The sequence below is a fragment of the Mesoplodon densirostris genome, chromosome 2, assembly GCF_025265405.1.
Source record: "Mesoplodon densirostris isolate mMesDen1 chromosome 2, mMesDen1 primary haplotype, whole genome shotgun sequence".
In the NCBI taxonomy this organism is placed as follows: Eukaryota; Metazoa; Chordata; class Mammalia; order Artiodactyla; family Ziphiidae; genus Mesoplodon; species Mesoplodon densirostris.
In genome coordinates this window covers 154,294,118-154,318,639 of record NC_082662.1, presented here as the reverse complement: position 1 = coordinate 154,318,639, position 24,522 = coordinate 154,294,118, and the positions used below count along the sequence as shown (strand labels likewise).

Here is a 24,522-nt window from a genome sequence, read left to right as displayed (position 1 = left end):
TTGACAGAAGTGAGATCCCAACCTTGGGTGAGCTTGATTAACAAAGCTCAGTTCTTTCACCAAACCTCACTGCCTCCGGAAGTCACATAAAAAGAAAAATTACACCCAGAACATGCATTTCCTTTCCCTTTACGCCAGCTTTGTTCTTCTTACAGAATTTATCACCACCTGACATACCATATATTCGTTCATTTTTTTACTGTCCGTCTCTAGAATATAAGCTTCATAAGGACAGGGATATCATTTGTTCACTGCTGTACCCTTAGCTCCTGGCACACAGAAAACAGACACTCGGTAAGTATTTCAGAATGAAGGATTCCGAATAGAGCTGTGACCTGACTGTGTCTCTGAGGTCACGTCTGGCAGCGGTGCAAATGAAGCTTGCTGAAGAAGCTGCTTAGAAGAGTTCAGGTGGGAGAGGACAAGGACATGAACTAAGGTGGAGGAACCAAAACCAGAGAGGAAGAGAGGATTCCAGAGATATCCAGGGGATGCACTGATAGGCCCTGGTGACCAAGTGGACATGGGACTGAAGGGCTGTGAGGAGTCAGGAGTAAAGAGGGCTAAGAAGAGGCAGGCATTTTTAAGGAGGGGGAAGGAAAAGAAAAAAAGGGGAAGATATCCACCCCATAGCATGGGGGATGTCGAACAATTAGTAGAAAACACAGAAAAACACACAGGAGAGAGTTGGGTCAGAGTGACTGGGGTACAGGATGTGCACAGATACACAGGGACCGCTTGACACATGGGAATAATCAAGCTCACCCAGTGAGAACACACAGGAGAGGGTCAACTAGACAAACTACAACTTAGGGGCAGGCCTGAGTTGATTCAGTAGAGCTAGGGGTTCTGGTAGTGAAAATACCACTGTGAATGTCTGTGCCAGGTAGGGCCACCACTGTGAATGTATGTGCCAGGTAGGGCCACATCTGCCCAACTGTGGTAGTTTTCTCCCGTGTTCTGGGATTCTGCTCTTAACAAGAAGACATCGAGAGTGTCAAAACCTCACAAAACAAGCTTCGAACACTCAGGCACTAATCACTGCATATTTAAATTAAAACAGCTTTCGAACTGGTCTCCTTTTTACTTTTTAATATTTATTTATTTATTTTTGGCTGCATTGGGTCTTCTTTGCGGTGCACGGGCTTCTCACTGCAGTGGTTTCTCTTGCTGCAGAGCCCAGGCTCTAAGCCCACGGGCTTCAGTAGTTGTGGCTTGCACGCTCCAGAACGCAGGCTCAGCAGTTGTGGCGCACAGGCTTAGCTGCTCCGAGGCATGTGGGATCTTCCCGGACCAGGGATCGAACCTGTGTCCCCTACATTGGCAGGCGGATTCTTAACCACTGCGCCACCAGGGAAGCCTTGGTCTCCTTTTTAATATGTCTACAGGGCTTCCCTGGTGGTGCAGTGGTTGAGAGTCCGCCTGCCGATGCAGGGGACACGGGTTCGTGCCCCGGTCTGGGAGGATCCCACATGCCGCGGAGCGGCTGGGCCCGTGAGCCATGGCCACTGGGCCTGTGCGTCTGGAGCCTGTGCTCCGCAACGGGAGGGGCCATGGCAGTGAGAGGCCCACATACTGCAAAAAAAAAAAAATCTTTCTATGCACTGATGCATCCAACACTATTATCAAATCAATATTCCTGAAACCCTAATTTCATGTCATTTCCCTGCTTTAAAAATCTCCAATGGCCTCTTAGAGACTCTTCTTGACCCTATTCTACCTGTACCTGTGGATGTACCTGTAGAAGTGTTAACAGTATGAACTAGGCAAGTAGAACTAGGCAGCTGAATTTTGAATCCTGGGTCCACTACCTATTAGCTGTGTGACCCTGGGGAAGTAACTCAACCCCTCTGTGCTCCCTCAGCTCCTCATGTGTAAAATGGGGTTAATACCCACACCACAGAACTGTTCTTATAAAGTGAAAATTCTTATAAAGTGCTTACTTAGCACGCGACCCCTGACATAGGAGTTGCATCCTTTAAATGTTAGCTATTATTATTATTATTACTTCTCCAAATAAACTTCCTACTGCACCTGGGATGCTCTCCTTGATGATTTCTAAACACACAATGCCTGCCTTTGCTGGTAGTGTTCCCACCCACGAACCACCACTGCTTAACCACAACCACCAAAGAGAAGTTATTCAACATTTATGCTGTATATTCAAGGTGCTGGGCTGGAAATACAGGAAAAACAAACAGTTCCAACCTTCAGAGCTCACGGTCAAATAATGAAAGACAGCCAGAGGAAGAGGTGCAATGACGTGTTACAGGTGTCGGGGAAGCACTTCCTGGAGGCAGTGGAGATGGCTGACACTGAATCCTGAAAGCTGAGTGGGTGCATCAGGCAGAGTGGGTGCATGTGGAGTAAGAGCATCCAGTCCTGCGGTCACCGTCACTGTACTGAGTCTGGTGAAGCCGGAGCTCTGTGCTAAGGGCAGGCAGAGTGAGCGGAGGGTAGAGGAAGGCTACGTCACGGAGGTCAGGAAGTGCTGAGATTTTATTCTGTAGGCAACAGGCAGCCACTCAGTGATGTTAAGTAGGGAACTCCTTGGGTTCTAGAAAAGCGACACCTGTGCTGCCCAATATGGATGCCACATGTGACTGCTGAACCGTGCTAGTGTGACTGTGGAACTAAATTTTAATTTAGATTTAAAAACTGATACGCAATTCAGTTACCGAAAATTTTTAAAGTATATTTGGAACAATTTGGGTATGTGAATCTACTGAATACTTTTTCAACTGTAAGTTTAATGAACTCTAAATACAGATCAAGTGTTCCTGACGAAAACTTAGCATCCAAATTGAGAGGTGCTGTAAGTGAAAAATACACACCAGATTTTGAAGACAGTACGAAAAGGGTAAAATCTTCTTTAATAATCTTTAATCACACGTTGAAATATTTTCACTATACTAGGTTAACGATGACATTAAAATTAACTTAACCTTTTTTTTTTTTTTTTTGCGGTACGCGGGCCTCTCACTGCTGTGGCCCCTCCCGTTGCGGAGCACAGGCTCCAGACGCGCAGGCTCAGCGGCCATGGCTCACAGGCCCAGCCACTCCGCGGCATGTGGGATCTTCCGGGACCGGGGCACGAACCCGTGTCCCCTGCATCGGCAGGCGGACTCTCAACCACTGCGCCACCAGGGAAGCCCAACTGCACCTGTTTTTCACTTTTTACTGTGTCTACTAGGAAATGTAAAATGGAATGTGTGGCTCACCCTGCATTCTGGAGAGCACTCATCCAACAGAACCAAGGCAGATGCAAGAGGAAAGAGACTGGAAGCAGGAAGACCAATAACAGACTCTTCCTGATGAGTCCAGAAGAGACACAGGCCTGAATTATCTAAATGCTCCCCATCTTCGAAACTTAATTCAAGACCTACCTACTACCTCCAAAGCTGTTCCAGTCATAACTGTTCCTACTGAGATGCCTTTCTCTGAACTACTGGGGGAGTTAATCATCTGTAGGATTCACTTCGGCACTTAAATCATTTCCACCTGTCACTTCTACTTAATTCTGGGGTGAGCTGTTTCTCAGATTAGACTATCAGCTCCTAGGCTAAGTACCACAATTCAGGCATCTTTAATTCTTCCACATTGTGCAGTGCACTTTCAAAACTTTTAATAAACAGAACTACATGAATGGCTCCCCATATATTCCGTCGCATAATCTGGAGACACTCGTATAGCTAATTTTACTTTTCCTCCGCAGAAGGTTTTGACACCTTAACGACATGAGCTAAAACCATGTAAAAGTCAACCAACACTCCAGGCCAATGTTCCAATAAAGCAGTGATATCTAATCAGTGAGCAAGCCCTGGCAAACTGTATTGGATACTAGCAGGAAAAAAAAGTCAAGATGGCAGAACAATTTAGCATTTTCACAAATTCCATTAAAAATCAAACCAAAAATTCTGATTATCTATGGCCTCCACTGCCAGAGATAACCTTTGCAACCTAAGCATTAAGAACATTCATTCAAGGGAAAAAAACACACAGCTTTCACACTTAAAAATCAACCCCTAAAAATCAATCCTTCTAATAAGCAACACATTTTCCAGATAGAGAGCCACATATTACTAATAATCTAAACTCAGCATTTTCCCATCTAAATTAAAGTCAGGTGAAGGAAAATCTTTTTAGGGAAATGTTAAAAAATATATCTTACTGTATCATTGATAATAAAGTATTTCACCTAAAGTACCACTTAAATTTTCTGAGAGGAACCCTTAAAACACACTCAAGCAACTGGTCAGCTTTTACCCCTACAAAAATAGGAAGCTAGCAGCAACTACTTGAAAGCAAAGGGACACTTTATGATTATCAGCACTGATCTTTCCGGAACTTTGCAGTTCTCAGAATTTTAACGTTTGACATTTAAAACAAAAGCTGACAAATTATAACACTGGAGGAGGAGGTTATATATTATAACAAGGTTATAAATTATAACAACAGAATCGATCTTTCCTGAATTTGTTTAATGGCTATAAAGCCTATGTAACAGTGCAAATAAAGTTTCTACCTCCAAACGACTGAGCAATCAAAGATGGAGTCACGACAGCTCATAGGGAAACATAAGTTAAGGCTGTTCTAGCCTGAAAGGCAGAAGAAACGGGGGAAACCTGTCAAACAGCCTGGATGAAATCAGGGAGTTAAAAAGAAAGCACTCATTTCCTTTAGCACTGTGGGAAAATCCCGGTGCTAACAGAAAGCTAAGGAAAGTTTGGTTTGGCTGATTTCATTTTGTTTTCCTTCCAACATCATCACTGAGTTTGAACGACTGCTTTCCTCCCCTCCCATTACTCAGTAAAAACTCCCCCACTGAATTGAGTTGTCTTCCGGAGCCTCGCGCCCCCGCCTCCCAGCCTGCAAACGTGCTCAGACGCCTCTGGGTATGTTGTGGTCTCACCAGTCTGCGGGCCAGCGCTCCGAACTCAATGGACAATGGGAGCTCACCCCCGTGCACGCCAACTACAAAGCTCAGGAGGGCCATTTCCCTTTTCCTGCCCAGATGCTGTTTTTCCCCCTTCGAAGCAGGGCCCCGTTCTCCACTACAGCTGCAATTTGGTCTGGGACGCCTGTCTCCCTTCCCACCTGCAGAGCTGCTGAACCCCTCCACCCCTCCAAATAAGTTGTAGGGCAGCGTACAGGCCAAAGGGGACCCCCTCCCCAGGGGCTTAATTGGGGTCACGGGTTTCAAAGTCCAGGTAGGACGGGGAGGGGATGTCTCTGGACGCTTGATCATGGCCCTCAAGGCTAAGCCGTCCCCACTGTCCCCTCGCCAGCCTCTACTTGTCTCCCATCCCCCTACAGCGAGGAGAGCGGGGAGGTGCGGGCAGGCAGCACGGCCACCTCCTCCTCCAGTGGAGCCCTCGGCGACACTCACCCTTTCACCACAAAGAAGGGGTCCTCCATGGACATGGCGTCCCGGCCCCCGGCCGCCTCACGCCTGCTCCGCGCACAGCGCGCCCAGCGAACCTCCCTCTGCCCACCTCACCCGCCTCGCGCGGCCGCCGGCGCCTTGGCCTGGGGAACCCGAAGCCTCTGCGCGCGCAGGCCGGCGTGCACTGACCCGCCGCTGGCCCAGCACTTGTTCAGCACCGCAGACCGAAACCCTGACTCTGTTGCGCGGCCCCGCGGCCGCCCCCTCCCCCGGCTCCTCCCAGCGCGTCCGGCCGCCTGGCTCCGCCCCCGGGTTGCTCAGCCTCCGCCAGTCACGAACGCCGTCCGCCGCACCACTTCCGCACCCATGCTCACGTGACCAGACCCGGCCCCGCCCCTTGTCGGCGGGGCTTGGGCACCTTGTCACAAGACCCTGGAGACGGGGCTCTGGGGGTGGTGGGGGAGGGCGGGTCTTCTCTCGCCTCGCCCCACAGGATTCAGGGGGAGGAGCTGCTTGTTCCCTTGCGGGAAAGGCTGTCGGGTTTCCTAGATACGCCGTAGTACCTGCTTTGCACAACCCTTTCACCTTTCCTCTACTTTTGATACTTGATTTTTGATAACATGTTGATTTAGAAATCCATCTCGTCCTCGACTTACAATAAAGCGTGCTCGTATACATTATCTGACTATGATAATATTGAACAACTCCTTTATGTAGGTCTTACTATATCCAGCAATGCGCTGAAGGCTGTATGTGCATTATCTCAATATTCTTGGGAGGGGGGGCGGTACTACTATTTCCATTTAGTAGATGGGAGAATTTCAGAGAGGTTTCAAGTCTTCCTGTGCTCACACAACCTGGACAGGGCAGAGCCGGAGAATCTGTACACTGTCTACCAGACTGGGGTGTGTTTTCTTTTGTTGTGCGTTGTTTTCATTACAGCATACGGTGCTTCCCAAGAGAGAAAACTTTTGAGGGACAAAGAAAGGGCCAGGTATAGCAACTTCTTCCAGGCTAAATGGTTCAAAAGCGATTCCAGAAAGCATTTTGGTCAGAACAGTTATCAAACTTATATGCTAGATATGCTATAGGGTTTGTGAACTTTACTTGCTGATTATCATTGAGCATTTCCTGTATGTCAAGCACTGTGCTAAGTGTTATCTCAGTTGCTCTCACAATGAGGTAATTACTGTTGTTATCCCCATTTTACAAGTGAGAAGTCTGAGGCTCTTGGAATGTTAAGTGACTTGCTTAAAGTCACCAGTCTTTTTGGAGATGGGAGGGTGCTCAAAGCCAGAAAAAACCCTGTTTGAACCTGAGTTCTATTATTCAGTTCCTCATATATAAAACATGGATAATAATATTTAGCTCATGGATTGTTGTGAAGGTTAAATTAAAATGCATGGAAACCCCAAAACCCCAGCGGAATGAAGCAGTGAAGTCAGGGAAATCAGTCCAGAAGCTGCTGTGGTCATCTAGTCTGAAGGGGTGAAGACCAGACTAGGATGACAGCAATTGTAAATAGAGAGGAAGGGGAGAATCTGATAGATGTTTCCAAGGAAAAACAAAACACCTAGACATGACGAAAGATTGAATAGGGTTAAGGAGGAGAGATGTGAAAGCCAAAGACTCCAGTCTTCTCTGAGACCCTGGAGGAGCAGTGGAGGTCAGGTATGGGGGGAAAAAGAAGCTGTTGGAAGAGAACTGTTTTGGTTCTGAACATATTGAGATGGGGAACTGAAAAGGGATCATCTTTCATTCATTCAATAAACACACAGAAATCGAGAAGATGAGAGTTGTGATTAAGAGCCATAGTTGCAGCCAGATTACCTGAGTTCAAATCCTAATTCTGCTACTTCCTGACTGTTGTGTCTTGGGCAAGCTGCTTAGTCTCTCATTGTCCTCAACTATGAAATGGATACTATAATAAAACCTTCCTCATAGAGAGTGTCATCAGGATTAAATGAATCCGTGTCTGAGAAGTGCTTAGAACAGTGCTGGCACGTGTTGTATTCTTACTGTGTGCTAGGCACTAAGGACACAGAGATGCACAGGCTTGGTCCTTGACTTCAAGGAACTCTCAGACTGGTGGGAGAGCCAGGCCAGTTACACAGTGAAAGAAGGGCATGGGTTGCCACAGAAACAACCCAGCCTGGAGACATCAGGGCAGCCTGTGGCAGGGGCCGGGGGGAGGGTGGAGAGCCACAGCAGGGGGCATTGCCGGAATGGAAGGAATGGGACTGCGGCCGCAGGAACTAAGGCTGGAAAGGGGCAGGGCCAGTTTATCGGGGGGGGGGGGGGGGCCTTGATTGTGCTGTTAAGAACTGTGGACACTGTGCTATAGATCATGGCAGCTGAGGGAATTGACAGGATAATACTGGCATTTGACACAGGTGCAGCAATGGCTGAGAGGTCAGCTAGGAGGTCTTCATCCAGAGGAGGGATGAGGGTGTCCTGAAATAAGCTCACTGGAGGACAGAAAGGAGGGATACATTTCAGAAATCCTTTAGAGGCAAAATCTGGGGACATGGTGAATTATTATCCCAATCTTTTAAAAGCCCTGAGATACATGTTCTTTCCTGGAACACTCCAGAAGACACTTGCTCTTGTTGGCATCCATTGACTTGACCATGGCTGTCTACATTTCCCAGCACCAGCCACAGGAAATATCCACATACTGGTCATGTTTTCTTTCTTTGCCTTAGTTGTTACCATCACCTCCACCCTTATCTACACACTGGATTAAAAAAACCAATTTTAGTCAATCTATATATCCAACACAAGGAAGTGACTAAAAATTTATGGGACATTCATCTGATGGTCACTAAAAATGTTTAAAAGTGTGTAATGACATGTATTGAAAGTAGCAAGACAATATTGTATATATGATATGATTTCAATTCTGTTCATTTTTATATATAGAAACAGTTTTATGCATAGAGATTTTTTATACGTAGGAAAAAGAAAATGTACTTAAAGTTTGGAAGTTTTCTACAATGGACTATTTACTTAGATAATCAGAAATATAAAAAGTAAAAAAGAAAAGAAAAATTGAAGAAAGATAAGTGAGAAAGCCAAGTGACTACATATGCAAAAGTACATCAAAGGTTAGCAATTTTAAATCCTTTTTAGAATAACTCAAGTTAGAAGTGTATGAATGAATGGATATTAGTGAGTACTAAAAGTTAAAATACACTATTGGAATTCAGTGATCTTCTTGACATAACAGTGAATTTGAACCATCGTAGAAGGGCAGGTATGAATTTACCCTCCTCTATGAATTCGTTAGTGCATAGGGGAGGAAAAATCACAATTTTTCTTGGTAAACTAGTGAATAACAATAATAGTAATAGCAATTGCTAGCATTTACTTACTATGTAAGTTTGTGCTAAGTAATATACACTATGCTAAGTAATATACATGCATACTCTTCAGAAGTGGCTCCAAAATTTCTACATGGGGCAGGTTTTAGAATGTAACTTGTTTGGACAACAGGGCTAGGAGGCTTGAACTGAGGTTGCATGGCAGACCCACTGTATTTTCTTAAATTTGGGGTTTATTTGGGACCATGATTATATGTGCATGATAGTGGTGCTCTAAAGTCCCAAGAAGTGAAAAGTCACCTCTTGGTTCCACCACTGCTGATTTCACTGAATCCTCACAACAGCTCTGCTTATTACCCCCATTTTCCACAAAAGAAATCTGAGGGTTAGAGAGGTTAATAATTTGCCCAAGGTCTCATAGGCAGGAAGTGAGAGCCCCATTTGAAAAGAAGTTTGTCTGACTCCTAAACCCATGTTCTTTGTTACAGTACTCTCCTGCCGATTTGTATAAGGGCTAGCCTTGCCCCAAAATTGGTGAATGGATTTTACCTAAGCACAGAAAGTGGCTCAAATCAGATTTCACAGACATGCATGTGCACACATGCACATACACACACACACACAAACACACCTATTGAATTTTTAAAACAGCCCAGAGGAAACTGCTTATTGAACATGATAAAAAAATTACAGTATATTGAAAACAATATATTTAACAAAGAAGACCTTTTTGCTAACTTAATAATTTGTCTTTTGGTTTTTGAGGATGATTTGTCCCATTTGCAAATGGGTCAGATTCTTCAGAAGGGCCTGAAGATATATATAATAAAGCAGGTATTAAAAAGCCAAAGACATAATTAGAGGGATCCATAGTAAACAAGATAAACACAAGCCACTCTGAAAAATACAACTTGAGATTCAAGGATAGACAGTTGCTCAGAGGTAGAGCTAGTTCCCAAGGAGAGTGCACAGGATGCTCCCCACTTCAATGCTTCCCAGCTTAGTTGGGCAGTCTTCACTTGTCCTTTAAGATCTTGACTGTTATCAAATCTATTTATTTAAAAACTTAAGGACTATTAAAGCTATGCCATAAAAAATGCATGTTGGTATTGGGAAATTGTTAAGTGAAAAATAAATTACCAAATAATGTTAGGATGTGAAACCCTGTTTTGGTAAAATGAACCCCCCAAAGTATGTTTGTATACATACATATATAGTCATAGCAAAAGCACTGAAAAGACATATACTAAAATGTTAACAGTGGCTTTCTCTGAGGAGTGATTTTTATCTTAGTACTCTGATTTTTTTGGTGTATTTTGAAGTTTTCTGGATTTTGTTTGTTTTTTATTTATTATTATTATTATTTTATTTATTTATTTTTGACCACTCAGCCCAGCTTGTGAGATCATACTTCCCCAACCAGGGATTGAACCGGGGCCCTCAGGAGTGAAAGGGCTGAGTCCTAACCACTGGACTGCCAGGGAATTCCCTTCTGGATGGTTTTTGCTAATTTGCACTTAAGATAATATGACTTTAAAAAGTGTGGTCATCATGCCCACTTTTTAATGTAAATGCTGCAGACTGCAGTACAGTATGCAATTTTGGAACAAGATACGAACAGAAATTCAAAGGAACAAATAAATACACTGCCATGGAACTCCAGTGCTAGTGAGAGATCTCTGGGACTATTGGGGTCTCTGGGTCTCTGGCACAAGGGTGCCCTACATTTCTTAAGTGAAGAGTTAAGGGAAGAACAAAGAAGTGAAGGAGGAAAGAAAGGAAGAAAGAAATACAAAGGTCTGAGAAGAGAAGGTGCTAGGAGATGCTGAGAAGCTGTCAAATATTAATTTCATTATTGTCTTCCTTTTTTCTTTTGGGAAATGGAAGACGTATAGTTTCCTGTTTCTGCTATAACAAATTACTACAAACTAAGTGCCCTAAAACAACATAAATTTATTCTCTTATAATTCTGGGGGTCAGAAGTCCAAAAGTGGGTCTCATGGGCTAAAATTAATGTGATGGCAGGATAACACAGAGAGGTCAGCTTGGTGCTTTGTGACCACCTAGAGAGGTGAGAAAGGCGGGGTGGGAGGGAGATGCAAGAGGGAGGGGATATGGGGATATATGTATATGTATAGCTGATTCAATTTGTTATAAAGCAGAAACTAACACATTATTGTAAAGCAATTATACTCCAATAAAGATGTTAAACTAAATAAATAAAGTGATGGCAGGGTTGCATTCCTTCTGGAGGTTCTAGGGGAGAATCTGTTCCTTCTGTTTCCAGTTCTAGAGACTGTTTGCCTCCCTCTTATAAGATCCTTGTGATTGGACCCACCAGATAAGCCTGGATAATCTCCCCATCTCACGATTTTTAATTTAATCTTATCTGCTAAGTCCCTTTTGCCATGTAAGGTAAGATATTCACACGTTCTGGAGATTAGGATGTGGATATCTTTGGGGTGAGGATGGGGGCATTATTCAGCCTGCTGCAGAAGGAAACCAGTATGTTCTCCTACCTATCTGGTACATTGTAAACAGAGCCTCATCTAATTCTTCAACAAGCCTTGTGAAATATATGCCAGGATTTGTTTTTAAAGTTGAGGAAACTGAGCCTCAGCACAATTTGGGATTCTGCGCAAAGTCCAGTAGCCGGGATGCGAGCCCCGGTCCCTGAGCTGGAGCTCAAGCCAGCCTGCCTGGTGGCCTTGCCTCCACTCATCTCTCCCACTCACCTCTGTTTCTTCTTTTTTATCTGGGCCTGTCCTCCAACTCCCTGAACAAGCTTAAACTTCTGTTTCCCAACTTGTCCGTGCTCTCGTGATGACAATGCAGCCGTGGCTTGGTGCTGAGGTTTGCTAATCAAGCAAGCCAAGCCAGCTGCCCCTCAGAATCTTCTTTTAGGCTTTTTTCTACCTCTCTATTCTCCTTTATTCAACGAGCATTTTTTGAGCTATTGGGCTGGGTGCTAGAGCAGCAGGGAAGATAGGCCTAAGCTAAAAATGTCAGGACAGTCTACATGATACATATTATATCAGACATAAGGACTGAAGCATTATAGGAAGCCAGAGCAAGTCCTGGGAACTTTGTGTGAATCTTTGTCATGGACTTTGGGAGAAATCTAAGCTCCAGGGAATAAGCAAAGACTTCTTTTTCTTTTGAGCCTCCTGGGGGACCAGATATGATTAATCTTTGTGTTCCTTGTGTCTTTCCCATAACTGTGTTCCATAAATATTCGAAAGTTGGGAACAGGGTCAAGACAGGAACAGCAAAAAGCAAGCAGTGTCTTGAGACCAACAGGTTAAAGGCCACTGCGGAAGGCAGGCAGTACTTTTGTTTTCTCTCTCTCTATTCTACCTAGCAACTGATGACACTAACTATTTCCCCTGTTTTTACTGGGAGAGGATCCTAGGTGTCACTCAGTTGCTGAATCACTCAAGAGCCAGTAGAGTATAGGTTCTTGAAAGATCAGCAGGGACCTGTCAGTGTTTTGGTTAAAAGAATCGGAAAGAGAAGGATTTTAGAGGGGCTGATGGTGTTCCTGTTACCTCTCATCATTGTATTAGCAGTGATGCACAGTGACGCTCATGAGTACCCCAAGTTCTCTTTGCCCTGAACTCCTCAGCCGAGGCAGCCTCAGGGAAAGAGCTTGTCTTCCTAAAACTTCTGGTGAAATGATTAAGAAGCCAGGGGCAGAAAACTGTGTTTATTAAACCCAGGACTTGTCAGAGGGTTGGACTAGCTGTACAGTTTTCCAGTTCATGTGTGTAGGATTTTGATGTCACCTGCCTTCTGAGGGGTTGGAAGTCATTCTGGAAAGACCCTCTGGGTAACTTCCTCACTTCCTACTTCCCTTCTGAGCATTGCTCCTTTTCTTTTCTGCTCATGTCTTTTCTTTTACTTTTGTTTTTCCTCTCTACTAGCTTGGTAAGTCTCATGAGGATGCGGTCAGAGTTTCAGGGCCATTGAACAGTAGAGCAGATCCATTGTTCAGGTTTACTTGTTTTGTCTCTTCACCACAAGCCCAACCTGTAACACAAGATCCCAGAAAGATAAAACCATGGTTCTGGACTTGTTTACTAGGTGTAAGAGATATCAACTGAGTAGAAGGAGTTTTTCATTGTTTAGGGAGCCTATGTTACTAGGGAAGCAGTTGCTTTCTGTTGCCCGCAATACACCAAAAGACCTGTGGGCTGGAAGCGCCAGGCTTCTCTGCCCTAAGCAACTGCTTTCCCAGCTAGGGGCCAGCAATCCCAGGTGGCTGCCAGGCAATGTCTCCATCTCAGTCTGGGCCACCACCATAGGCAGTGATTCATGAGCATGACAGGAAGGAGCTCTTTCAAATCATCTGTGTGTTCATTATACAAATGTTGGTTGATGACCTACTGTGTGACAGCACTTTTGGGGACATGACCACGAACAAGACAGACAAAGATCCTGTTTCTATAGAAACTTAATCCAGAAAAAGTCCTACCATTCAAGTCAGAAATGGGAAAGATTGAGGGTGAGGGTAAGAGACAGAGGATAAAAAGAGGAAAGGAGTGATATTTCTAGAATGTAAAAAGCCTATATATTACCTGTATTTAATCCTCAAAGAACTCTCCAATAATATGACCACAATATCCCCTAAACATAATCTTTCATGGGATGGTCTAACTGACCCTTGTGGCAGGCTAAGAAAATATCCCCATTTCCAGATGAGGAAACCCAGGCCTAGAGAGGTGGGCTCAGCTCACATAACGAGCAGAGTCTGAAGTACATGCAGGTCTTTTAGCCTACAGTCCGGGGCTTTCCCGCAATATCACAGCATCTCTGGATGTGGACGCTTGGCACTTCGATAATAGGTGGAATGAGAAATAGAACCAGTCATATATAAAGGGCAGGGAAGGTTGCTTTGTGCTGGCTATTCTCCTTTTGACTCCTTCCACTCCATCCTTCTCTGGCTTGTCTTGTGCTCTGGGAGGCTGACTGCTACAGACGGCATCACCCAGTCTCTCTTGCAGGCTGATTTCTGTTTGGGTTCACCCAATGGGAGATGCTGAAAGGAGAGCAGTCACAGAGGAAAGAGAGGTTGGGGTATTTCCTTCTTCCTCTTTCCCCACTTTATTTAATGTTTCTGGTGGTAGCTGTGTCCCTCTGCAATATAGTTTTCTCTGAACAGCCCTTTCTTCATGGTTCTAGCTCCCATTAGGCCTCAGGAGCACTATTTGCTCCTCCAATCTCTACAGCCCTAAGGGTGGTAATGGCTTCCTATAGTTGTTAGCTTATGGGTGCCCTATCATCCCTCATCTGTTCCTGTAACTTTGCTCATACCCCTGCGTGAAGTCCCTTCATTAAAATTTCTTCATGTGACTCATCTGGGATGAAGGTTGTTACCTGCCAGGATCCTGGCTGAGTGCCCTGAGCATTGAGGGATGCTGACAGGGAAGGGAAACGGGGTTATGAAAAAGGTCTTGGTCTACTTGATATGTGGGCCTAATGCTAGCCTTGATAGGAGCTTCTAGACATGGAAACGCAGGGAGGAGATACCAGAGTGTATGGGGGTCACAGCTCAATGACAAGATCACTCCAACATCACTTCCAGTGTGTTGATTTCATTGACTCCATGGCCTGCAGTAGACTATGCTTTCCTTTGTACTTCCATAGCTCCTGCTCACAGCTTTATAACTTTCTATTTACCAAAATCTTTCCTTCAAGGCTCTCCTTAAAGGCAGGGAGAGAGATCTTCTCATTTTTCTCTTCTTTATTTTCCTTGTACTTCCTAGTGACCAATAGGCACTTAATAAATGCCTCCTGGAATTTATGTTCCAAGGTGATGTCCCTAAGAAATTGAAGTGATCTGACCGTGTGCCATAGAAAACTTGGTCAGCAATAATGACTAAATTCACAACTGTGGTTTATTCTAGTTGCAGAATTTGTATGAAAAAGAAAGATGTTTCATGCTTTACAGCTCCTCTTGTTCTTCATTTCAGCCTGTGGGAGACTGTGAGCTGGTGACATGGGTGGGTGTCATCAGGATGGGGGCATGCATGGGATCTCTCTTGCAGAGGCATATGTGGTTTGTGTGTTTCATCCTGAAAAAGCCAAGGTCAGTTTCTTGATATTACTCATAACTCTACGGATATTTCAATCTGCTATATCAATCTGCTTCATGAATGATGAAGTCCTTCACAGACAAGGAGTAATGATGGATAAGTCCCCTGAACTGTCAACTGGGCTAGTGTTAAAAGACAGATTTGCAAATTATCTGCTTAGAAATGACCTTGAGTTCCAAGAGTTAACATGAGAAAATATGGGCATTTGCTATAGACATTATTAGACTTCAATCTGTTTCCTTGGAGCTGTTGCCAAGGCACATGCAGTAGAAATTTCTCCAAGATACTGTCTTACTCCCTTAAGGCCTTCTTGGTTGACATTGAATCTATCTAAATCTGAGAAATTCAACTAATTTGTAGATTTTCTTCTGACTAGTTGCAATATTTGTCTGTTCTCACTAAAACGCATTGACCTCAGTCATCCTGTTACCCCAGAAGGATTGCCAAGGACTCGAAGGAAGGGGCCTAGGTTAAAGATCAAGCAAGTGGCTCTTTAAACACTTGCTTTATGAAACCCAAATTGAGACAGATGACAGAGGACATTCTTTCTGACAGCCAAATTTATATTTATTATGGAAAACCCTTCAAGAGTGTAAGTACCAAATCACATTTTGTTACAACTTCAATGAATCATTTAAAAAGAATAAAATTCATAAAAATGTAATTCTTCTGGGAAATAGGAGAACATATGGTCATCATTGTATACAGAGAGTACTGGGAAAAAAAAAACCCACCAGGGCACATTCATTCATTCTCCAAAGCTCTACAAGGCCCACAGTGATCTCCTTGCTATTCCTCAAGTACATGGAACAGGCAACTTCCTTGAGGACTCCGGCTTGTTGTTCCATCTGAAAGGTTCTTCTCCTATGACTCACTTCCTCACTTCATTCACATCTCTGCTCAGATGCCACCTGCTCAGAAGGCCTTTCCTGGCCCCTCTACCTAAAAGGTCAGCCCTCTTCACACTCTACCTCCTTTCCTTGCTTTTTTTCCTTTTTCTTTTTTAAATTTGTTTTTCTCTTTTTAAACATTTTTTCTTTTCATTTTCTTTTTTTCCCTTTTTCTTTATTATTATTTGTGTGTGTGTGTTTATGTCCGTTCCCTGCTTTATTTCTCTTCACAACTCTTATCAGCAGCTGATCCTGTATTATATCTTCACCTACTGCAGGTCTTCCTTCTAGAAAGGAGCTCAGAGGTCTGGGATTTGATGTGTTCATTGCCATATCCCTAGCAGCTAGGACTGTGCCTACTGGAAGTTCAGAAAAGGGTAAAACTTAAAAGAAACATTGGTAACCTCCAAAGGGTAGCCTCAAAAGAGTAGCTAAAGAGTCAAACTGTCACATTCAGCACTTCCGGGCCCCCGATGACTTCCTGTAGTGAGAGGAGTTGTTAGGAGAGGGACTGGCAGTTCTTGATGCGTATAGAATTACCTATATCACTGCATAGTTTGAGAAGTGTCCAAAGGCCCTCTTAACTAAAAATATCACCCTCCACTTCTCCCCCTCATTCCCACGATGCCTGAAATTCCAGAGAGTAGTTCCCAGGAATCATAATCATTTTGACTGTATTAAGGCATCGGGCTACTTGGGAGGGCCAACAGATAATTGGGACTTTGTTGAACTGGATATCCAATTGGGACCCACAGTCAATTGTAGGAACGTCTGGAGCCGGGGTCCCCAGGGACTGGGAAATCCAGGACAGTGAGTCATCCTGGACACAAGAGGGCGGGAGAGAGCAATGGTGATCTGGGCGAGGAGCCTGAAACAGAGCCTGGGATGGGGAAGTGCCTCTGCTTTGGATCAGCTGGGCAGTCTAAGGCAAAGGGGCTTCTAGCCTGAGAGGTCAGAGTGTAATTCCTGGGTCCTCCACTTATGGATTCTAAGGATGATCTTGGGCAATTTTCTTCAACTCTCTGCACCCATTGTCTACCTGTGAAATGGGAATTTTAAGACCTTTAAGACTCAAAAGTTTGCAGTGAGGAATAAATGTAACTCATGCTTATCAGAGGCTTAGCATGGTAACTAACACATGGTGGCATGTGCTCAAGAAGTAAGTGCGGTTCTGAGGGTTATGATTCAGATTTTGCTGCCCTCCATGGCTCGCGGAAGGCCTAACTTCATAGCAGGTTTTCTGCCTCCTCCTTGTGGATCCCTTTGTGTGGGAGCAGGATCTCTCTCCTAGCTGCTGGAACACCCCATTGGTACCTCTTCTGTGGCACTTTGAGGTCATATGAAGGGATATTTGTCAAGGTAGGATAGAACGTATTTAACAGTTTGTTAGCTTGATTTATTCCTTTAAAATATTGGGTCTCTGGAACGTGGGCCTCCTTTGTCCTCTTGACTCAGCCATGCAAATGTCAGTGCTGGTCCTGGGAGTGTCTTTGGAGATGGGTTCTGATGACTGGGGAGGATGTAGATGGGTCAGGATGGCAGGAAGTAACAAGATAAAAGGCTCAGAAGTGGGCATTTCCAGACAACAGCGAGCAGAGAAGGGGAAGAAAGCCACCATGCTGCATGCCTTCTCCCCTCCAGCTCTTCGGCAGGGCATGGGGGCCCTTGGCCTTCTCAGCCTTGGCTCTGCTTACCTCTTGGGCGTCATCTCTCCTCTCCTCTGTGACGCTCACTGTCCTCCAGCGTCCTAGGCCATTGGTTCCCACAGCGGGCCACGCTCTCCTATCCCCTGTCTGCACACATGGTTTCTAGTCTACTGCCACTGTCCTCTCTCCTATGTCCCTTCCCAGCCTCATTGCCTGCTCACCTCCTACCTGTCCCAGGATCTCCCCTAAGACATACCTTCTCTGGAAATTCTTCCCTGAGGCCCCATGCCCCGCACTGACCCCATCACAACACCCATCCCACTACCTCAAAACTGCCCTGTCTCTATCAGCCTAGGAGCTTCTTTGCTGAGCTGAGAGACGTTCAGTGCAGAAGCGGCAAAGTCAAACATTTCATTTTAGCCTACTTTTGACGCTTAGTGATTATTACAGTTCTTATAGTGATGTTTGGCCAGAAGAAAAAGTAAAGAAGGCATAGGAAAATTGTTGATAGAGTTGGGTTGGTATAATAGGAAAAGCATTATGCTTTTTAAAAATTTTCCTCAGGAGGCCTGAGTCTTTATGTGGGTTCTCACTGTGGGTCAGTCAAGCAGACTAACCTGGTGTGTGTGTGTGTGTGTGTGTGTGTGTGTGTGTGTGTGTGTACACATGTGCAAGCACAGCAGTGAGATGGGGGCCCGCATTTATCCACCTGGAGCCTCTGTTGGTGAAACATGGGGGTTGGGTGATCAGGGTTTTCAAACCCTCAGTGTCCCTCGGACAGCTCTCCCCCAGGGGCCCAGTGAGTGGTCCTGGGCCCTTCTCCCACAGACCAGAACACTCTACTTCACTTACAAGTTGAGTTACCTGTAAAAGTTCATCCTAAGGTTTCCAAACCTGAAAAACCAGGCTCCAAGTCTTGGTTAAAGCTCTAAAGTCCTTTCCAGATCCCAGTTCCTGGGGTTCTGTGATTCCATAAGAGGAAGTATCAGCTGGGTCCCAGGAAGAATGGGTGCAACTGAACACGGAGGACGAACATGGGGATTAAATGGAATCCAGCAGTTTATGGATCTAGATCAGCCGTGACTCTAAATATCTGCCTTCTTTGCCTCTCTCCCAGGGACTCACTCTCTGAGATATTTTCACCTGGGCATCTCAGATCCTGGCTATGGGATGCCTGAATTTATTTCAGTTGGGTATGTGGATTCTCATCCCATTACCATGTATGACAGTGTCTCTTGGCAGGAGCCACAGGCCCTGTGGATGGCGGAGAACCTGGCGCCTGATCACCGGGAGAGGGGTCCACGCAGCTGCTGCGGGACGGCAGCAGACGTTCAAGGTGGAACTGGAGCAGCAGCAGCATCACTGCAATCACTCAGGTGGTGAAGGCAGCAGAGACGAATGCTGTCCATCTCTAACCCCCAACCCGGTAGAGGTCCCTGGGCTGACAGTGAATGTGAGCAGTTGCTGAGTTGCATTCTTTTGGCAAAACTTGGACAATCTGGTTGACGGGGTTCAGTGCCTGCCCTCTGTCCTGTGCATCTTTCAAATTGTCTGTTTCTCCCCCAGGAGCCCTTGACCCTCATAGCCCTATCCCATTCGCATTTAGGCTGCTGACCTGTATCTTCTCCTTTCTCCTCCTAAATTTGGCCAGCACACGTCTCATCTCCTGATGGCCAGGCTTAGTGAGGTGCTTGTTTATGCGCAATGACTTACTAAATATATTAACTTTCCCAGGGATATTTCTGGCTCCTGCATATCTCTCCCTTCTCCACTGCACTAAAAACTTTATCAGTTAGTTGTTCCCCATATAGGATAACTCCCAAGGAGGGGATTATCATACTCATTTTGTATGCAGTAGGTACTCCGCAGATATCTGTAGATAAATGGGCTTACATCACAGGAACCTCCTGGGGACTCAGTGATGCCATGGCAGGCCTGTGCAGTGATGTATTCTGTGGTAGAAGATGTTTCCAGTCACGCCCCCTGTCACGTCACCTGGGCACCCACCTCCGCATCCCCATGTCAACCCCTCCCTTCCTGCCTGCATGTCTATTCCAGGGTTTCCACACTTACCAGAGAATGATTGGCTGTGAGTTACTGTAGGATGGAAACACCATGGGGTTTCTCCAACATGCATATGACGGACAGGATTTCAGTATCTTCAGTAAAGATACCCTCTCCTGGATGGCTCTGAATAATGTGGCTCACATCACCAAGCGGGCATGGGAGGCCAGTCAGCACGAGCTACGATATCAAAAGAATTGGCTGGAAGAAGAACGTATTGCCTGGTTAAAGAGATTTCTGGAGTATGGGAAAGGTACCCTACAAAGGACAGGTAAAGAGGAGGGAGAACACCTTGTCCTCATATCCTCAGAACCCATGGTTTTATACGTAACTTCCTCTCATCTAAGTTATAGCGACCCTATTCTGAAATCCATTTTGTTACTATCATGTTCTGTAACTCTCCATGAAAACTTTCCCTAATTACTTTTTATCAGCATTTTGACAACATGCAGCAGTTCTTGTCTTGACAGAGTGGAGTACCTCCAGGGACACTTCCTTTTGTGGGGGGGATCCAGTGAGACAAATCCTTCCACCTCTTGTCAATGATAAGTTGGGAAATACTTTGGGAGGGGATGCAATTCTTCAAGTTGTGTAGTAACCAAGGGCTCACACAACACCAAGATGAGTGAAAGTCTGAAATTACCAAGAAGACAAACAGGGTCTTTGCTTTACTAAAGGAGTTAGGATAATATTCCTTTCAGTAAAGCTCCTCTTATACATCAAAGATATGATCCAGGTGACGGGCTTCCCTGGTGGCGCAGTGGTTGAGAGTCCGCCTGCCGATGCAGGGGACACGGGTTCGTGCCCCGGTCCGGGAAGCTCCCACATGCTGCAGAGCGGCTGGGACCGTGAGCCCTGGCTGCTGGGCTTGCGCGTCCAGAGCCTGTGCCCCACAACGGGAGAGACCACAACAGTGAGAGGCCCACATACCACAAAAAAAAAAAAAAAAAAAAAAAGAAGATATGATTCAGTTGGTCAACTTTTAGTTAACACAGGACTTTTCATGTACGATTTCATTATTCAAAATGAATTACGTCTGCATCATGCTGTGGGAAACTCCCAGACAAAATGTGCCTTTTCCCACAGGAGTGATTTTTAATGGCGGAGCTTTCCAGAGCTATGGCGGCCCCTCAGGGAGGCATCTGGGCCACAGGTACGAATATGGACTCTCTGTCCAAGTGCATCGGTTTTGGAGGCAGGTGACGAGTTTGTTTCAGTTGTCTCACTCACTAGCTGAATAACCATCTTAATTTTTTTTAATTAATTAATTTATTTGTTTGTTTAATTTTGGCTGCATTGGGTCTTCGTTGCTGCGCGTGGGCTTTCTCCAGTTGTGGCGAGCAGGGACTACTCTTCGTTGTGGAGCACAGGCTCTAGGCACACGGGCTTCAGTAGTTGTGGCACGTGGGCTCAGTAGTTGTGGCTCGTGGGCTTAGTTGCTCTATGGCATGTAGGATCTTCCTGGATCAGGGCTCGAACCTGTGCCCCCTGCATTGGCAGGAGGATTCTTAACCACTGCACCACCAGATAAGCCCCAACCATCTTAATTTTAATGGTTGCAGGTAACAGAAAACTACTCAAACTGGCTTTAGCACAAAGAATTTGTTGTTGTTGGCAAACCAGGGTTCTGGGTCATTCTTGGTTTTAGATGTTTCCTGCAAAGAAGAAAATTAATTGGGAAATGCAGTTGCTGAGTTCTAATATTGTGTACTCAGTACATAAGATACTTCTGTTTAACTTGAACTTCTTCCTAGAGGCCCCACTGGTCAGAGTAAATCGCAAAGAAATTTTCCAGGGATTGCAACTCTTTACTGCAGAGCTCACGGCTTTTACCTCCCAGAAATTTCCATGATCTGGATGAAAAAATGGGGAAGAAATTGTCCAAGAAATGGACTATGGAGACCTTCTTCCCAGTGGGGATGGGACCTATCAGACATGGGTGTCAGTTGAGCTGGATCCTCAGAGCAGCGACCTTTACTCCTGTCATGTGGAGCACGGCAGTGTCCACGTGGTTCTTCAGGGTTCCCAGGGTAGAGATGGGGTTGTGGCTGTCTGGGGAGTGAGACTAAGAAAAGGCGGTGAGCAGGAAGCATGGATCACTGCGTGCTTTAGAATGGGTCTGTTAAATCAGAGGTTCTCTCACTTTTCAGTCTCAAGCCTCCTTTATACTCTTTAAAAAATTATTGAGTAACCCAAAGAGCTTTTGTTTATTTAGGTTATATCTGTTTCTATTTACTGTATTACAAACTAAAAATTTTTTTTAAAAATTAAACACTAGAAAACACAAGCACATATTCCATTTGCTATCAGAGTGATGATGTCATTTCATATCATGTGGCCTCTAGAAAACTCCACCGTGCCCATGTGAGAGATGGAGATTTAAAAAAAGTAGGGGGTGGGGAAGATCATGAATTAGATCTCATAGACACCTTGATTGGGTCTTGAGGACGCTTGGGGCATTCGGACCATACTTTGGGAACTGCTGTTCCTCTGTTTTAGACTATTCTCCACGGAGCTGTGAAGTAAGAAGTGACAGTACGAAAAATAGTGTTGGGCTTCCTGATGATTGCTGGTACAAAAGTTCCCAAACATTAACATAGAAGAGGAGGAGCACTCGTGGATTTTCCCTCATTTGTTTGCTTTTAGAATCAGAAACCATGCTTCTGGCGATGAAAGCTGTTGGGTTCATTGTCCTCGCCATTGCCATGTCGGGAGTTGGTGTCGTAGCCTGGCAAAGGAAGCCCTGAGGTGAGAGGCCTGTGGAAGGATCCTAGGAGTTGACAGACTGTCTCTCCACAGCTCCATTGAGTTTTATTTTCTGCACCTGCTAGTCTAAGCTCCATTTAGAAATGGGTTGGGCCTCACTTTGCAATCACAGGACCTAGAACACCCCTCTCACCATATAGGGAACACACACCATGGATGATGCTTGTAAGGAGAGTGGTCTGTTTCATAGGTGGTGCCTGACATCAACAAAGTAGTACAGTTCCTGTCCAGGTGGACAGTCCTCCTAGAAGTTGGGTCAGAGAAGATACGGTGACATTGGTTTGTCTTTTTCCAAGTGATATTGTTATTATTAATTACTATCAACTTTTGAGGGAACTTTGTCCTTGGTTTCAAAACTTCAGTAAGTTTTCCCATTTTGACAAACATTATTCTGCTTCAATCATATGGAAGTCACTTTTCTTCTAAATTCATCTTTCAATCCATGAAACGTGGAAGAGATACCTTTGGAAAATGGAATTCAGGGTAAGAAAAAGGGGAAGGAGAAATGGGAGAGATATAGGCTCTTAGTACCTTGGGGAAAAAACTTCATTCATTCAGTAAACATGTCTTAAATGCCTAGTGTGTTCTAAGCACTGTATTAAATGCTGGGATATAGCAATGCAAAAGACAGACATGATCCCTGTTAGAGAGCTTACAGTCTAGTTTTGTAAGGTCATTCCCCACCTCTGGCCTCACTAGGTGCTCAAGTTGATCACAGCATAATATTGATGAGTCCTGGATAATGGGTTTGAAGCCAGTGTGGGCCAGGAATTTGGCTTTGTTTCATAGCCACAGACTTAAACCTCGATTCAGGTGATACCATGCAAAGCATGTTATTAGTTCAAAGTAAAACCAACCCTCTACTAGAAAATTAACTCAGAGTTAATGGGCCATTATGTTTTCTTTACAAAGTATAGCACTAATCCCAATCCAGCAAGTGATAGCTGCTGAAGCAAAAAAAAAATTTTTTTTTCTTTTTATACAGTGACACACCTCTCTCAAGAATGATACGCACCGTGAATTCCTGCTTTTTATCTTGCGGAGTTTGTGAATTTGAGTTAAAATTTGTCAAGTACTAAGAGAATCTTGACCAAGTATGCTAAAAATGTCAATGCCAGCTTCTCAGTCTTTGCTGAACATTGCATAATTTATTTCTGAGTTGTAAGGAAAAATGCACATATCTGACTAAAAACTTTTCCTTTCAGAGCAAAATGGAGTTGTCTACCTTCCTACACCAGATCACTGAGGGGAGATGGCTACTTTCCAGCTGTCTTTCCTCTAGGAACCATGGTCTCCTCTGTCCCATATGGACTCAAGTCCAGCGCTCAAAGCTCTTGACCACACCCACAACAGACAAGGACATTATAGGATTAATTATTTATGGCAGACAGATAGGAGCTACAAAATGTTATTTGTTCTTTGGCTCCAAAAAGACTGTCAGCTATCAGGCTCTTTTGATGGACTCCTTCATTACATTTCCTCTAAACGTGGCTGCTCTCATGGCACAACACTTCCTTATGTCCCATTTGTCAACAATGGTTTGCGGGTAGATGAGAGAATCTCAGGGCTGGGAGAAAACTTCAATCCAGGGCCGGAAATGTCTTCTCCAATGCCTTTGCCTTGAGCATCTAGCCTCCACTTGAATTCCACCAGTGAACGTCACCTCACTACGTCACAAAAGGCCTTTCTCTTCTTTCATGAGAGTGTTGACTAGGCAAGAGCGGTGGGTGCCATGACTGTGACCCTACAGACAGGTTGGACCACCCCATGAGAGCAGTCAGCCAGTCTCTACAATGGCCTGTGTTCTGGTGGGATCATTTTACACCTTCCCTGGCTTGAGGGAAAGCAAAAGTGCCCTGTTCTTTTGCCAGGCAGCTCTGCCTGGTAGCTTGGCATCTTGGAAATAAACCTGGTCAGCTCTGTGGAGGTGATCTCATTCTGTCTTTTGTAAGAAAGTAAGAAAAATAAGTATCGGACATTATCAGCTTTAGTAGAAATACAGAGACTTGAACCCAGTTGCTATCTTTTAATGTAAAAATGATAGTGTGTCTCAGAAGGGCATCCAGTTCTAATTTCTGTCCTTCCTCTACTGGCTTATTGTAGATGGGCCCGATTCATCTTTATACATGGGCTTTTTCTCCATACATCTGCCCTGGGAATAAATAAAAGCCCCACCGTGAGAATTAACATCCCCTTGATCCTCCTTACTCTTCCCAACCGCCTAAAATCCTCACCGTCATTTACCTCTTGTCCTGCCCTGTGTAGCCACCGGTCCTTGGGTTGACCATCAGTTATACATTCATCTGTCCCACTTCACTGACTCTGTCTGACCGCACATGTCAGCTCTGATAC

At 44.8% G+C, this 24,522-nt stretch overlaps 2 protein-coding genes across 3 annotated transcripts in view; one reads left to right on the top strand and one right to left on the bottom strand.

Annotated features, from left to right (window-relative positions):
- STX6 (syntaxin 6) overlaps positions 1 to 5,621 on the bottom strand; it is a 46,236-nt gene extending 40,615 nt beyond the window's left edge. For both annotated transcript variants that reach the window (XM_060091171.1, XM_060091173.1), the window contains exon 1: positions 5,390 to 5,621. In XM_060091171.1, coding sequence (XP_059947154.1) covers positions 5,390 to 5,424 — 35 coding nt within the window. In that variant the 5' untranslated portion in view covers positions 5,425 to 5,621. The remainder of the gene's footprint in view (positions 1 to 5,389) is intronic.
- Positions 5,622 to 12,241: 6,620 nt separating this feature from the next.
- Positions 12,242 to 22,151, top strand: LOC132483255 (major histocompatibility complex class I-related gene protein). Its single transcript, XM_060088532.1, is given in 7 exon segments — positions 12,242 to 12,296; positions 18,458 to 18,645; positions 18,647 to 18,714; positions 19,398 to 19,675; positions 21,245 to 21,264; positions 21,266 to 21,434; positions 22,051 to 22,151. Coding segments are annotated over 7 exon segments (879 nt in total).
- The last annotated feature ends 2,371 nt before the right edge of the window (positions 22,152 to 24,522 follow it).